The 13,486-nt window shown below is 39.9% G+C and overlaps 1 protein-coding gene across 1 annotated transcript; it reads right to left on the minus strand.

Moving 5' to 3' along the window:
• Nucleotides 1-586: 586 nt before the first annotated feature.
• Nucleotides 587-1,321, minus strand: LOC149138322 (CASP-like protein 2A3). The gene has a single exon (XM_089449793.1). The coding sequence runs from the start codon at nt 1,262-1,264 to the stop codon at nt 668-670; it is 597 nt and encodes a 198-aa protein (XP_089305919.1). The 5' UTR covers nt 1,265-1,321; the 3' UTR covers nt 587-667.
• Between the last annotated feature and the right edge of the window lie 12,165 nt (nt 1,322-13,486).

Raw genomic sequence — 13,486 nt, forward strand, 5'->3', positions numbered from 1 at the left:
TGGAGTCAAATTCCTGCTCCTTGATGTCAATTTTCATACGTACTTCATTGAATATGAGTATTGTGAGGGAACGATGGTTATCTTTATTAATGAGATAATTGTAGGGGTCAAACAAAATTTGTTCCGAACTATGAAGTTCACGTGATAATTCGTATGGACACAAACCTTGAATTCTGCAATGCTAATCAAATCTTCAATGTCAGTTCCCAATTTTACATGGACCTTACGATTTTGGTAATAACAAACGGGAGACTTGCAAATTGAGTGACATACATTATTTTCGCTAACATTCTATTGTGTACAAGAACAATAGAGAGATCTGTTGTGTTCCTTTCACACTGAGAAGAACTTGCACCTTCAGAGATGTGCGCAGATTATTCGCACTGTATCCCGTTAGATGGATGGGATATATTACTTTGTTTACAATTAATCCAGCCTTGAGATTCTGCGCATTGACTTGCGCGAGGGGTGCTATTATTTTCCCCACAACTTGGTAGTATTTGGTTGACCTGTGATTCGTAGTAACATTTCATCTTTCGGTAGCAAACCAATTTTTTTTTAAAGAGCACAAACTACTATTTTTACTTTATTAACATTAACCAGGTTTCAATAGAGCATGTACAATGTGCTCAACTACATGCACTCTCTTTACTTACTTTATAACCACTCAACTCTGGCTAGTTATTTGGTCTTTCTTGCAAAGACTTGGTGGATCATATTTACTGAACACCCTGTAGGCTGATATAAGGGAGAGAAGAATGAAACATAACAGAGCCAAAAAACTTAAAACCAGAGAGGCTTCTACTCTGTTGCAAAATCTTCCATAGTAAGGGCATAGTTCAGACCATGTGATCTGCTCATCTCCCTTATATGCCAGATACAGTACTTCGGTCACTGAAGCTCCAGCTCCCAGCATCAAGTATGTAAATGCCTGATCAAAAGCAAAAACAAACCATGCCCCGGAAAGACTGCGGGACCTACGAACAACAGAATCAAATATCGAGAGGACAGAGTACGCAGCACATATCCCATTTGCATAAGCCAAATACCTGAAAGCACCAACATGTTTATACTCGACAGTTCCATAATCGTTTCCCTGCTTGCTCTTAAGCATAAGTGCAAGAGCTGAAATGCAAAATCCAACAGGTAGAAACCGCAAAGCCGTCTCGATCCATTTCTTTTGTGCTGTTGATCCAAAAATTAATTCGATCTCTTCTTCTTTTTCTGCTCCCATCTCAGCACTCATAACTCCATTCTTCGCCATCTTCAGTTAGCTACCCCAAACAAATCCACCCCCTGGTTCTTCCTTCCGTTGGAACAATTTTCCACCATTGCTGTGCTGGGTAAATAATTTGTTGCAGTCAAGTTTTTCTATAGATTGAAAGTATTTTTTTGGGCAGTCTGCCCTTTGTTTCTGCAATTGCTTCTGAATATGAAAAAAAAAAATTCAACACATCTCCCCAATTTTCCTTCTAAGTCTCTGTTGGGTGGTTCTATTAGGGGACCTCGCTCTGAAGTCATTAGTTGCCCAACCTTTTTACTCGGTTCTCAGGAAAAAAAAGATCCTTTCATTGCTAAGGTGAATAAGATGTAATCCACCTTTGACTGTAACAAATTTACTAACTGTAGGATTGTATTTCACAGAATTTTGGATGAACTGACCATACAAATCTCTCCCAATATCCATATTTCCTGGAAACTATATGAGAGATACTGATATGGGTTGCCCTCCTGACCTAGGTTGGCAGTGGGAGTAAGTTTCTTTATTGTACTTGATGTAGTTTCTTGTAATTTTGTATTACAAGACTCATGTTTCCACAAAGAAAAGGAGAAAAAAATTGGAAACAAAATTAATGTAGTGTTCTATGGTATTTACATCTCTTGGATTGAATGATGTCTATTTTCCCTATACCAAGTATCACTGGCCATGATCGAAGTAACAGGGCTCACCAATTACTCAGGAAGCTCACCAACTTCACTCATTTCGCTGGAATATTGTAAAGCTTTTCCAAAACTTGGCATGACTTGGTGAAATTTAGTCAAACTCGCTAGACTTCTGATACTCGCCAGACATGGTCAAGCTTGCTCAAGAATCAGTCAAAACTGTAGTGATTTTTTTTTTCTATTTGTAATTTCGATTCTCTTATCTAGTTTGTGCTTTGAGTTTATACTACTTAAGAGCAATTTAAGAATATGGCTATAATTTCAAAAATTGAGAACAGATAAAATACAAAATGAATATTACCAAAATTAAAGAATACACATAAAAGATAAAAAATACCAGCGCTAAAAATATTTTGGTGCCATATGAAGGAGAAAATAGAAACACTGTTGAGCTGTGATACACAATGAAATGGAAATATTATTCTCATGCGATACGCCACAAATATGGAAACTTTGCTTCCGTGTGATACATCATGAAAATAGACACTTTAATATAATACAAAACACTGAAGATAGTTTATTTCTTGACATTCAATACGCTACAAAGATAGAAAATTTTGTGGTCATGGCAAAAGTAAGTTCAAGTGCGATACTCACAAGAGGCAAGTTGGCAAGTGTCTTCGGAATACAAAAAAACTAAGGAGGGGGCTGGAGCTTATGTTCTAGAATAGAATGCCCTTTAATGTGAATTTGGTCACCAGGATTTTGAATGACACTGCTCATTTTATGCCCTCAATCCACATTCTCTGATTTATGTGCTCTTCAATTGACCCCTAGATTAATGTACACTGCTTTCCATACTGTTAATGTTAACTTTTAAGGTTTTGATTTTAAATATCCCTCAGAGAGTGGAAACTAACAAGTGAGTTAAGGGAGGCTGGATAAATAAATATATCCAAAATTTTTATAATAATAAAAACAATTTTAAAATTATTACTCACGAGTTGAAGATGCAACATTGTCTTGGAGTACGTCCTAAAACTGCTTCTGCTTGGCTAAGAGCTCGTCTTCCTCAACATACGAACACAAGTACAACCACTAGTGCCAAAGTAGGTATTTCATGCATGTCTACAATGTTTTCAGAGGGGTCGTAAATCTAGAAACAATTTTTTTTTTTTTTTTTATTAACACATAAGTATGATTCTAGGAGCTTTGGAGACTTCATCGCTTCCATTCCTTATTTAGTACGCAGAAGATATCAATTATTAATTTTCTATTATTTAATAAAGGAAAAATCATAGGAATGGGTATTAGACTCCAATTTCATTTATTTTAAATATATACCATGTAAGATTTGAAAATTTTGTTGCCACTGAATAGCACTGTACAGTTGTTAATATCACCGGTTCCCTCATCCTTTTATCTTAATTTTTCTGTTTATTTATCAAAAATAAATAAATGCAAAAACATAAATTTTATTCCTCTAGTACTATAATATGATGGGGACTCATGGAAGGATATAGAAAGTTATCAATACTACATTCTCTTGTTGTAAATCATATATGGAAAACCTAATGGGATGAAACACGTAGAAGGAAAGATGAGGGAGAGTCAACTCCCAAATTTTTATTTTTATTTTTATTTTTATTTTTTTATTTTATTTATTTTTTATTTTTATAGGGAAAACTCCTTTCTAGAAGAAAATACTCTTGTGAATGTTTTATAATCTTCTCTTCACCCTCTTGGAGTTGGAGCTGGGTTAGGGTTTTTCCACTTTGTGCAATAAAATATTAGTTCACATAATCAATGACTACTAAAATACCTTGGTAAACACGAATGTAGATATCTATGACCCCCAATTGGGGCCCACTTTAGACATTCATAAATGAAGAAAATCGTTTTCTGTAGCCCTTACTCAGTTTCAAGTTTTTGCATGAAGTTTAATGCCCAAACCCAATATTACATGTAGCTGAGATAAATGTTAAACATACATTCTGTGAAAATTTTTGAATCTAACACATCAGAACCTTTACTGCATTTTCTGGTTTACTATCTCCTACTTGTTCTTTGCATAAACAAAGTTATTTAAATGCATAAATATCGAAGTAAACACAAATGCAGCCTTCCCAAAATAAACAGATCAACGTGTTCTAAAGTTAAATTTTGTGGCGAAGAAGTAACTTGCATAACTTGAATTGATCTATTGCTTAGGGTTCTCTATGGACTATCTAGAATGTGGTAGAAAATGTTAGGAATAATGCTAATAAGTCTTAGATATCACGCAGATTTTGAACAAATCAAAATGGTGAAAACACGAAGGAACCAAGGGCTTGGAGAGTCTTCACAAGGACCTCCTTCAAATAACCCATTACCTTCACCAGAATTGACTCTCATCCTGCGTTCCTTGGAAGCAATTAATGAAACCTTAAGAGGACGCCAAACAAATGAAATGGAAGGGGAACACCCTTCATCAGGGTTAGGGAACCCCGAGGGATCTAGAGATTATGATAGAAGACCTCCGGTTGAGGACATTACTAGAGAGCTCCAGAAGATTAAACTCCCAGAATTTGCAGGAGGTCGTGCCAGTGAGCATGCAGAAGCCTGGTTAGAGGGGATGGGAAGGTGTTTCGCACTAAGGGATTACAATTCCAATTCCAAAGCCAAAATAGCAATATTCCAACTCAGAGATAGTGCTTTGAATTGGTGGGGTAACTTGGAGCGTCAACTACACCTCACTCCAGACACAGTTACTTGGGAATTGTTTGAGGAGAGGTTTAGGAAGAAGTACCTACCAGCATATTATGAAGAACAACAGGTAGGAGCCTTCCATGCCCTGATATAGGGAGGTCGTACTGTAGAAGAATATGAAATTCGATTTATGGAATTGGTCAAGTATGTTTCCTACATGGATACTGATCAGTGCCAAGCGGATCGTTTTATGTATGGATTGAGACCTAAGATTAGGGCAATGGTACGGATGTGGAAACCATCCTCAGTTGCAGAAGCTGTAGAACAGGCTCGTTATGTCGAAGAACACCTAGATTTAAAGGGTGAAGGCAAAGCCATCTTTCCACGTCAAACAGGGTTTATGGGGAAGGCCCCTCGTACCTTCCCAAGGGGGGAAAGTCGGAGGCCACCACCATATGGAAACAGGGTTATACCTAGAACACCAACAGTAGGAATTTCCATGGTTTCTAGTGCAACTTCACCCACAGCTTCAAGGGCGCGTACAAATCAAAGTCATAGGCGAGGAACAACAAGTGGGGGTAGGGGTTCCAGGGGAAGAAACTCTTTCCAAAGAACTCCACATCATTCGGTTCAAGGTCCACCACGCATCACTTGTTGGGGATGCGGAGGACCTCATTACCAGCGGGACTGCCCAGAGTTTCGAACCAGTAACAACAGAAGAGAGGGAAAAGAACCAATGAGGGAAGCAGGTAGCCACCACCGAATCTATGCCGCAGTTGACAATCAGCAAGTTGAACACCAGTCTGCCATAGTAGAAACCTCAGGTATGATAAACAAAGTAAAAGTTAAAATTTTGTTTGACTCTGGTGCTACAGATAGTTTCATTTCACCAGTTGCATTAGAAAAATGTGGGTTGGCAACCTATGAGCACGATGACTTTAAACAAGTCGAGATGGCTTCTGGAATAAAACAAGCAATAGGGCCTAGTGTTGACCAATGTTAGGTAAACCTCGGGGTGTGTATGACTAAGTTAAAGGCATACGTCACAGAATTGGGAACGTATGATGTAATTGTTGGAATGGACTGGCTAGAAGCTCATCGAGCTTTGGTAGACTGTTTCAAGAAGAAGGTGATCTGTTTAGATGATGAAGGTAGGCCAATTGAGATTTGTGGAATCAAGAGGGGAGTGTCCCTACGATTCATATCCATGATGAAGGTAAAACGTTGTCTCAGACAAGGTTGCAAACTGTATTTGGTCAAGACTGTAAGTGACCAGAAAGGACCTTCCCTGGATCAACATCTAGTTTTGGCTGAATTCAAGGATGTTTTTCCAGAGGAATTGCCTGGATTACCTCCTGTAAGAGAGATTGATTTCACCATTGATCTAAAACCAGGTGCAGAACCAATATCTAAGACACCCTATAGGATGACAACTCCAGAACTTTGTGAGTTGCAGATGCAGTTAAAGGAGCTCTTAGACTTGGGATTGATCAGACCTAGTATTTCCCCTTGGGGTGCACCAGTAATTTTTGTCAAGAAGAAGGATGGTTCCCTACGCCTATTCATAGATTATAGAGACTTAAACAGAGCCACGATAAAGAATAGGTACCCAATACCTCGAATAGATGACTTATTTGATCAAATGAAGGGCGCAACGGTCTTCTCAAAAATCGATCTACGATCTGGGTACCACCAATTGAGGATAAAGGAGGAAGACATCTCAAAAACTGCATTTCGAACTCGATTTGGGCACTATGAGTTCGTAGTTGTTCCATTCGGTTTAACTAATGCACCAGCAGTATTCATGAGCCTCATGAATGGTGTGTTCAGGAAGTATTTGGACCAATTCGTGCAAGTCTTCCTTGATGACATTCTTATATATTCCAAGAATGAAAAGGATCATGAAAAGCACCTAAGGGTAGTATTGACTTGTTTAAGGGAAAATCAATTGTATGGGAAATTGTCAAAGTGTTCCTTCTTTCAGAAGAAAGTCCATTACCTTGGGCACATCATTTCAGGAGAAGGGATTTCAGTTGACCCGGAAAAGGTGAAGGCCATAATGGATTTGCCAGTACCAAAAAATGCCCATGAGGTACGTAGTTTTATGGGGCTAGCTAGGTATTATCGCAGGTTTGTGGAAGGGTTTTCAAGGATTGCAAAACCCATCACCACATTACAGCAAAAGGGGGTTAGGTATGAATGGACAAATGAATGTGGCACTGCATTCACAGAGCTGAAGAGGTTACTAACTAGTGCACCGATCCTTCAAGTACCAGACATGAGAAAAGACTTCACTGTCTGCACCGATGCTTTGACGCAGGGATTGGGTGCAGTATTGATGCAAGAAGGCGGAGTAATAGCTTACGCTTCTAGAAAATTGAAGAAGCATGAAGAGTTATATGCTACCCACGACTTAGAATTGGCAGCAGTGATGTTAGCCTTGAAGCTATGGAGACACTACCTCATTGGGAGAAGATTTGAGTTAAGAACAGGTCATCAAAGCCTAAAGCATCTCTTCATTCAAAAGGATTTGAACGCCAGACAAAGGCGATGGAGCGAATTCATGAGTGAGTATGATTTTGAAATCTCATACATCAAGGGAAAGGAGAATGTAGTGGCGGATGCACTAAGCAGGAGGCCACGAACTTTCTCCCTAGTAGCCTTAAAGGTAAATTTAAGGGAGCGGATATTAGAGAAACTCTTTGAAGATAGTTGGTATTTAAAAGTCATCTCAGCTATCCAAAATGGGAAACAGATAGAACCAAAGTTTGAAGGATATGTCCTTGAACCAGATGGGCTATTGAGATTCCAAGGGAGAATGTACGTACCTAAGGAAGGGGGTATAAGAGAAACCATCCTCGGAGAGTCTCATAGAGCACTCTATTGTGCACATCCTGGGGTAAAGAAGATGTACGCAGACGCAAGGAAACTCTTCTTTTGGGCAGGCATGAAGCATGACATAGTCCAGTTTGTCGCCAAATGTCTTGAATGTCAGCGAGTGAAGGCTGATCATCGCCATCTAGCAGGACTCCTACAACCTCATGACATCCCTACATCTAAATGGGAAGTAATTTCCGTGGATTTTGTGGTGGGTTTGCCACTCACTTCCCAGAGGCACAATGTTATATTGGTTATAGTTGATAAATTGACCAAAAGTTCCCATTTCATCCCAGTAAGGGACACTTACGATGTTACGGATGTGGCGCGAGTGTTTGTCAATGAAGTTATCCGACTGCACGGATTGCCCACAAAGATCATTTCTGATAGAGACTCCCGATTTACATCTAGGTTTTGGACAAGTTTGCAGTCAGCACTGGGAACTCAGTTAAACCTAAGCACTGCATATCATCCAGAAACAGATGGGCAGACCGAAAGAGTAAATCAGGTTTTGGAGGACATGCTTAGGATGTACGTCATGGATAATCAGACTCAGTGGGAGAGGTACTTACCATTGGTAGAGTTTGCCTATAATAACAGTTATCACAGTTCAATCGGGATGCCTCCTTATCAAGCTCTATATGGAAGACCTTGCAGGACGCCATTGAGTTGGGAAAAGTTGGAGGACCGAGTGATAGTTGGCCCGGAATTAGTTCAAGAAATGGAGGAGCAGGTAAAGCAGGTTTGGCAAAGGTTAAAGGAAGCACAGGATAGACAGAAGAGTTATGCTGATTCACATAGGATTGATCGCAGTTATGAAGTAGGGGACCAAGTTTTTATTCGTATCCAGCCCAACAAAAGCACCATCCGGTTTGGGAAGGGGACGAAATTGTCACCTCGGTTCGTAGGACCTTTTAGGATCAAGGAGAAGATTGGACCAGTTGCCTATCGTCTTGTACTGCCGCCCCATTTGCATAAAACTCATGATGTTTTTCATGTATCAGTTTTACGACATTATGTTTCTGATGAATCTCACAAACTGGATTGGCAGGACTTGCAGGTCTTGGACATGGGAACCGTAATGGTAGAACCATTACGCATATTGGACCGTAGGGTTCGACAGCTCAGACGTCGCACGGTGGACCAAGTTAAGGTCCAGTGGGACAAGTATAGCCCAGAATCTGCTACCTGGGAGGATGCAGAGACTATGCATCGTGACTACCCCTCACTTTTTGAGCATCTGTGATGCCTATTTTGACTTAGATAGCTACCTATGTTAAGATCCTATTTCCATGTTATTTATGTATGAACATTATGTAATATTGATGCATTTGGTTGACACATAAAACTACTTATATGAATCAATTGATAGATTTGATATTAATGATAGAAATGGTTGATGTATGGACTACATGTATGACTCACTTAGTGATGGACTATCTAGTGCGTAACTTATCAGAATTACTTTGGTTCATATATAGCTCAAGTGGATATGATTTATTTAAATGAATGACTTAGCGAGAATTCCTAGATTGACACATGGATACTAGACTTAGTAATGTGATGATTATATGTCTTGTTGTTATATAAATGCATGAATGAGAGGCTAACCCGCAGGGGAAAAGAACTATGTGATAGCCAAGAGGGAAGGATGAGACATCTCATGAGGAAGGTATAATGTACATTATTTTACTTCATTGGTATCTACTTGATATGCACTCTTATGACACGAGAAAAAAATGCAAATGACAGGTGGCAAGACGACCTGACTGGATTATTCGATGACAAGTCCAACCATCTCTGTAGTGTGGTCCATGCTCTGAAGGAGGGGTGGAGGTGTTTCCCACCGTGTATCCTCCGAAACCTGGAATCGTGGGGAGGACAGCTGAACGCTCCCCCTAGACGTGTGATGACGATTTCCAGATTCCTGCTGGGGAAAGTTTGGTCGAGGCATTCGACGCTTCCACCATGTCGGTTTTATCAGTGGTCAGTATGGCCTTTGCCACTGATAAGGCAGCAGAGGATGGATAGGGCGAGAACGGAAGTAGGCCAGGGTGGATAGGAAGATATAGATCAGTTGGAGACTCTTGATGGGAAGTAATTTCATTGTCTGACTTATCGAATTTTAATGCTATAACTCTCTCTGGTTTGCTATGCTTTCAAACTCCTTGTATCTTTTCATTCTAACTTCGGGACGAAGTTTTCTGAAGGAGGGGTGTATGTAAAGCCCCACTTAAATCTTATCCTACAAATTTTGTTAATATTTACATTATCTGAAAATATTGAGAAATATTGGTCTAATATAAATTTATGATTTCCATTATTCAAATTCCCCACTTACCTTCTCAAATTGAATATTATGTAGGATATGGTCTCCTTTCATTATTTCAAAATATATGTATTCATGTCACATTCCCCAATGTACCCTCACATTTACTTGGGAGAAGACATAGTCCTCTCCATCTTATCATCAATATATATTTATTCATTTCACATTCCCCAATGTACCCTCACATTTACTAAGGAGAAGACATGGTCCTCTCCATGTAAGTACATTTCACATTCCCCAATGTACCCTCACATTTACTTGGGAGAAGACATAGTCCTCTCCATCTTATCATCAATATATATTTATTCATTTCACATTCCCCAATGTACCTCACATTTACTAAGGAGAAGACATGGTCCTCTCCATGTAATTACACTTCACATTTCCAAATGTACTTTTCAGATTTACTTGGGAGAAGACATGATCCTTTCCCATTAAATTCTCAATTTTATATTCATGTCACAATTCCAAATGTACTCCTAGCTTACTTGGGAGAAGAGAAGTCAAATAAGGATGGATGAGAAGTTAATAACATTAATGAGAGGTGGTTGAGGAAAGAGGGTATAAAAAGGGAAGGGGGAAGGAAGAAAAGGGGGGTGTTGGAGTCTTGCTTAGGATTGTGGGGGTTGGTTGTGATTGTTTGGCCTTGTTATGATTTTGGGAGACCTTGGAAACCTGTGGAGGTTTCTTGGGTTTGAGAGGAGGAAAGTATCATTATCTAGTTTTGCACATTCTTCTTGAGGACACACTATATCTGGTTGGACTTGGGCACGGAGGGCTAGGAAACCTGTGGAGGTTTCCTGGGCTAGGAATTTATTTCCTAGTTGGCTGGGAGGTAAATCCGGTTGGGTCGGTCAGAAGGAGCGTTCAGCTAGAGCTATAAGACAAAGGTATCATCATCAACCGCCGGAACAGGTATTTTTCCATGGACTACTCTTGTTAGGTTGATATCAATGGAATGCTCACCATAATTTATGTTGATTATAATGTAAATGACGAAATTTTATTTGTTTAAAAGCCGTGTAAGTAAGTAAGTTATCACCTCTTATCGCATTTAATTCAGAAAAATTAGATCCATTAGCAGACCCTAGGATAGGGTTCTTACAAAGAAGGCCCACAGATTTGGGACATGTTCTTTGATGGAGCTTGCTTTAAGGAAGCTGTAGGGGCAGGTGTAGTCCTTGTGTCCCCCACACAAGAATGCATTCATTTATTTTTCAAATTAACTTTTCAGGTCACAAATAACATAGCAGAGTACGAAGCCTTGATGTTGGGCTTAAATCCTGCTAAATAAATGGGCATCAAAGGCCTGAAAGTGTTTGGAGACGCAGACCTTATCATTCAGCAGGTCAACAAAACTTTCCAAGCAAAGCATCCAAGGCTGAAAGCATACAGAGATAAGGTGAAATATGGACCATCTCTGCCTGACAATGTCAACTACTGGAAAGTTTTTGAAAATGATGATGAAATTAATAGGCTTTTACAAGTCTTTGATGAATTTTCTGAAATTCATCAGAAGAAGATCAAAGAAACCTTTGATAGAAAGGTAAAATGGGACAATTTTCAGTTTTGTGACTGGGTTCTCAAATGGGATGCGTTGAAGGAAAAGAAGGGCAACCATGGTAAATTTGATGCCTTATGGACAGGTCCGTTTGTCATCGCTCAAGTTCAGATGAGCAACATTTTTATTTTGCACAGTCTGGAAGGAGGAGATGTGTTTGGTAGCCTAGTAAATGGGCGGTTCTTCGAACTTTATTTCATTTAAGGCTTTAAAGCCTTGGTATTGTGAATATGTTTTTTTCAGTTTTTATTTTGTTGCAAAATAGACTCCATGCCCAATGGAACACTAGGAGGAAGATTTGATTTTGGTTTTACAGGAAAGGCATTGTTTTGTGTTCTTGAAACCTCACAGGGAGGCTTTCATCCCCAGAAGGAGCCAGTGTTAGCCTTGTTGGCATTTGGCCCAAAAATGAATCTAAATATGCTCTTTAAGTCTTCAAAAGACAGCAAAATCTTGCCAAAGATCAAAACCAGTGCAGGAGAAGAACCCTTGGAATGGCGGAAAAGCACTATCGGGAGGTAGAAAACCAAAGAAAATAGTGAAAAACCAAGTACCGGAGGCATACATAGAGAAATTCACAGCAGCCATCAGATCTGGCCAATCAACGACCCAGATCTAATCAGAAAATCACAATCGGCCAACACAGAGGAGGACTTAAGGTTGGATAGAAGACACCCCCGATCAATGATCTTCGATCAACGGGTCGCAATCGGCGGAGGCAATAGGCAGATTAGGGGCAGACCGTGTGGAACTTGTGATGGCGATCAGCGATGCAACGTGGACCGTCAATCAAGCGCGCAGATCGACGGCCCACGTCGCATCGCAGGATTGTTATCGGAGATTAAGAAGGAGCGCTCATCATGGGCCCAGGGCATGAGCGACATGCGATTGCAATCAATTGCATCGGAGAATAGCAATCGGGGAAAAATTATGGAGCAGGACCAAAGTGACTTGCGATATGTGATAAGACGCGGACCCGAAAGGGTTCGTGAAGGGAAATGCATAAAATTTGAAATCCGTAGAAAAGCAAATTTTAATACATTTTCGCAGTTTTTCGTTACTTAACGAAATAAAAAGAGAACCTTGGAGCAGTGCCGATGCGATAAGACCCGAACCCGAAAGGGTTCGCGAATGAAAATATATAATATTTTCAGGTCTGCCAAAGCCATTTTTTCATGTATTTCCATTGTTTTTAACATATTTCCAAATACAATGGGAAGACTGGGAACGAGCCATCAGTGACTTGCGATAGCGATAAGGATGGGCCCGATGGGGGAATAGACAGTGTTTAAGGACTTTTTGGGTCCGAAATAAAAAGAGCTTGGTGGGAGTTTACAATATGGCAACATTTCTTTGTGTAAAACAGAAAAGGGGCAGTTGCAGGGATTTCATAGGCCCGATAGCCATTCCATCACAGAGTAGAGGTCGGGAAACAGTTGCTGGGGGATAGAAGTCGGAAAGGGAAAAAAAGGGCCACAACACGATGCAGCCTGTAACAGAAGCGATCATGGAGCATCAATAATGCAACACAACCAAAACAAACAGAACAATCATGGAGCATCGCTGACACGAGCGAGCTCCCAGACAGCACAGCGAACCACCAGAATGCAGTTACTTTGCTGTCAGAAGAAGAAACCTCTGAGCTCATGCATGCCTGGTCAGGGAATAAAGTTGTTAAAGACAGAAAGGATAGATTAAGACACTCCGAGCCTTTGAGAGCTTAGGAGCATTTTAAAATGCCTATAAAGGGCTGAAAGTTAAATGTATGAAGGGTTCAACTTCTGGAGACTGTGGATATTTTGTTCCTTGCAACATCTCATCTTCATTCCAGTAATACAAGCTTTTTTTGTTGTTACATGTTTAATATCCATTTCCCTTCTGTTCTAAGCTTGCACTTGGATAGTCTATTCATGATTTCTTCTGTGTCTAATGCCAGATAACTGTCATCTTATCTCTGCATTGATGAATTGGATTTGCAAGCTTCATTTACTTCCTATAGCTAGCCATCCATATATGTTTATGTATGCATCTGCCAGTACAGTCAGTATTCTCCATCTATCCATTGAATCTATAAACTATTGAGCATTGGTGGTCTAAAGCCTTGTCAAGCTAAGGGTGTTCATGCATGTCTAGAGTGAAAACAGAGT

This window comes from Pinus tabuliformis, chromosome X, assembly GCF_031772625.1.
Source record: "Pinus tabuliformis cultivar Carrire ecotype Pingquan chromosome X, CPIR1, whole genome shotgun sequence".
Taxonomy (NCBI): domain Eukaryota; kingdom Viridiplantae; phylum Streptophyta; class Pinopsida; order Pinales; family Pinaceae; genus Pinus; species Pinus tabuliformis.

Coding starts and splice junctions, on each gene's coding strand:
- LOC149138322 (XM_089449793.1), bottom strand. CDS start 1,264: ATGGCGAAGAATGGAGTTATGAGTGCTGAGATGGGAGCAGAAAAAGAA.